This window comes from Chondrus crispus, genomic scaffold (genome assembly GCF_000350225.1).
Source record: "Chondrus crispus Stackhouse genomic scaffold, scaffold_4, whole genome shotgun sequence".
In the NCBI taxonomy this organism is placed as follows: Eukaryota; Rhodophyta; class Florideophyceae; order Gigartinales; family Gigartinaceae; genus Chondrus; species Chondrus crispus.
This window is the reverse complement of record NW_005179249.1, coordinates 557,850-560,799: the sequence shown is the minus strand read 5'-3', so window position 1 is coordinate 560,799 and position 2,950 is coordinate 557,850. Positions and strand designations below refer to the sequence as shown.

Below are 2,950 nucleotides of genomic sequence, written 5' to 3'. Positions count from 1 at the left end.
CCGGGCCGCCGCCGTTACCGGTGGAGGCAGTGCCGCCGCCGCCGCCGCCGCTGCAGCCGGTGCCCACCCCCGCCGAGGCCGAGCCGCTCGCGTTGCAGACGCCCGCGGACGCGCTGCAGCCCCCCGCGGAGGGCACCGGAGACGTGCCCATGGAGTTGGCGGAGCCCGCGATGCCACACGCGGAAATGGCCATCCCGCTCGCCGAGGGACCGCCGCCGCCAACGGGCGCGGTCGAGCCGATTGTCGCGCCGCCCGTTGCCGAGCTGGCTTTGCCAGGTGCGGAGACAGCGGATGCTATGCGGCCCGCGGAGCTGGACGTTGTTGTTGAATCCTTGGCAATGCCGGAGAAAATCGACGAACCAATACCGGCGCCGCCTACGTCGGAGATAGCGCCGGAACCTGAGAACCAGATTGTTGCGCCTCCCACGGCCGGTCTAGATTCGCCGGGGCACGAAGAGAAGCCGGATGAAACGGTCGAAAATCTGGCAAGTGGAGGAGCAAGACTGGAGGATGCGATGCCCGATGTGCTTGGTCTAGGTGAAGAGCACAAGATAGAAGCACTGCAAAATGAAACTGTACCGCCACAACCAGAAGGGATACTGGGAGAAGGTGAGCCGATGGACAATCCTCAAATACGAGAATGACGGCAAGGAAGGCGACAATATCGTTGATGATGTATAGTAAGTTTTGACTCTGCTTGTTCCTACGTCGGTGCGCACCAGCAGGGACAAATGGGCACCCGTCTATCTACTCTTGTATAAAGCAACTACCAATTCCCAAAGTTCATGATTGAAGGGGGTTCTTCGAGTACTACCCCACTGCTGTTATTTATTTATTTTTTTCTTGCTGTTCTCAACCCTCGCCTTAATGCTTATAGGCTTTTTTGGTTTCTTTTGCATGTGCATGTCCAGGAAAGCCATGCGGAAACTGACACTTCTCATGCCATGGCTGCGTAAGATTTTAAAGGGCAGAGGAGGATAAGGAGGGAGGAGTCCTTATGAGTTTCTCGTTCATTGTAGCACGCGTTGATGACAAGTTGACAGTCTTTCTTGGTCTTTTCCGCCCTCGCTAGAGCTTTCCTAGCAAGAGCTGAGCTTGCTTTCGTAAAACGAGCATCTTGAGTCAACGACAAGGTAAACGGAGCACATCAGCATCTTGCACAGTGCGTATGCAGGTTATGCGGCCTCAAAAGCGACTGGCCTTCTTGTGGATCGTCAAGAGTGAACACGAATCAGCGACGTCATGCTACCATGAATGCTACTCAAACTTTCCCTCTGCTCCTTGTGTTCTTCGCAAAGGGGACATCGCGGTGGGGCGGCACGACCCCAATCAAATCAAGGCTAGTATTGCAATCCTGACTACGAAGCGTTGTGCCGTGTATCTCTACAAGTTGCTGGTTTTCTTCCCTGTCGTCCCACACGCAAGTGTAGAAAAAACGAAAGAACATGGAAAAGACCAGGAAACGATACCAACAGTGGCGTATTGTGATACTGCGCTGATTTGATGCGCAGTACATGTTCCGCGAGCAGCATGTGGGGAGGCAGATGCATACCCTTAATGTCTCAATTCAGCCCAGCAGCGACCGGATTAGGCTAGCCGTCATCTTCAAGTTGGCACCGTGTGGCACAATGGCGGCCATAGAGACTGAAAACAAATACGGCGGGCGGATTTCATGCGCAGACACGCTGAAGCAGTTCATTGACGCACTACGCTGCGACCGAGTTCTGACAGACTCGTTGAGCGTCTCATCAACTTTTTGGTGACTCCACCGGCACGCCCTGGGACTCGATGCACAGAGCTTTGCGTAGAGCGATTGCGTGACATTTAGACGGAAGCGTTCAGCTGTTCAGGTGATGTATTCCGGCTGATGTGGTGGACGCAACTGACTCGCAGTCTCGCGGCGGAGGAGGAGGGGCTCCCGGTGCCGATTCCGAAGGCTGTCCAGACCCCTCCTGCGGTGGTGGACGCAACAGTGACGGCGACGGTGGAGGGGCGTGCATCGGTCTCATTTCCAGGCTGGGCGTCGGAGCAGTGGGAGGTCGAGGCGCCCGAGTAAAGGATGGGGTAGCCCCCACGTTGGAGATTCTGACATGCCCTGGCGGTGGTGCTGGGATGGGCGCTGGCGCTAGGGCCGGCCCCTGACGGACAGGTCTGTGCATGGCCCTAGGCTGTTGCGGTAGCACGGGGATCGAGACAGGTAGCGGTGCAGAGGCGGGTGCGCGGGCGTAGGGGAGCAAAGGAGCGTGTGGTGGTGCGGGAGTTGGTGCGGGCGCGGACGCGGTGGCAGGCGCGGGATGGTTCGGCGAGGGGCCTCCTTGTGGGGCGACGCGTGGACAAGGCGTGCGCGATGGGAAGGCAGGGAGCAACGGGGCGGGGCGCGGCTGCCACGCGACGACCTCCTGCAGCAGGGCGTCGAGGACGGCCTTGGCGAGGGCCTCCCTCTCGTAGAAGGCGGACATGAGGGCCTTGAGGCGTCTCTCGCCCATGCGGTTGCGCTGCTGGCGCAGCTCGGGCATGGTGTCTGCGTCGAGGATGACAGTGGTGGGGCCCGTGACGATGTGCTTGCGCAGCCACGGCGGGGTGAAGCGGGCATACTTGAGCGGGCCGCGCTCGCGCGGCACGCGGGTCTTCATGATGCGGAACATCCTCGCAAACAGCCCCTGGTACACGCCCTCCGTCTGCTTGCGGCTCAGGCGCTTAAAGCGTGCCATCGTCTCGCCCTTGACGTGCATGCGCTCCGTGAGCCACGTCTTCTTGTCCGTCCCCGCGCGCTTGCCGGGGTACCACGCGAGCACCTCGCGCGGCGGCAGCGGCGGCGGCGGCGGCGGCGGCGGCGGCGGCGGAGCGGCAAGCGTTCGCACCGGGCCCTGCGGCGCGCAGGGCGGGGCAGAGTCGTCCGCGAAGCGGCGCAGGGCGTCGGCGAGGTGGGCGCGACGCTGCACGCGGGCGG

At 60.8% G+C, this 2,950-nt stretch overlaps 2 protein-coding genes; both read left to right on the top strand.

The window, feature by feature from the left end:
• Window positions 1–567: 567 nt before the first annotated feature.
• Window positions 568–781, top strand: CHC_T00006293001 (hypothetical protein). XM_005717919.1 is given in 2 exon segments: window positions 568–681; window positions 682–781. The coding sequence occupies 1 exon segment, from the start codon at window positions 568–570 to the stop codon at window positions 679–681; it is 114 nt and encodes a 37-aa protein (XP_005717976.1). The 3' UTR covers window positions 682–781.
• A 387-nt stretch (window positions 782–1,168) lies between these two features.
• CHC_T00006292001 (hypothetical protein) lies at window positions 1,169–1,504 on the top strand. Its single transcript, XM_005717918.1, has one exon. It carries the CDS (start codon window positions 1,169–1,171, stop codon window positions 1,502–1,504), a length of 336 nt encoding a protein of 111 aa, XP_005717975.1.
• Window positions 1,505–2,950: the final 1,446 nt, after the last annotated feature.

Excerpts from the sequence above, each read along its gene's own strand:
- CHC_T00006292001 (XM_005717918.1), top strand. The coding sequence starts at position 1,169 with ATGCAGGTTATGCGGCCTCAAAAGCGACTGGCCTTCTTGTGGATCGTC.
- CHC_T00006293001 (XM_005717919.1), top strand. The coding sequence starts at position 568 with ATGAAACTGTACCGCCACAACCAGAAGGGATACTGGGAGAAGGTGAGC.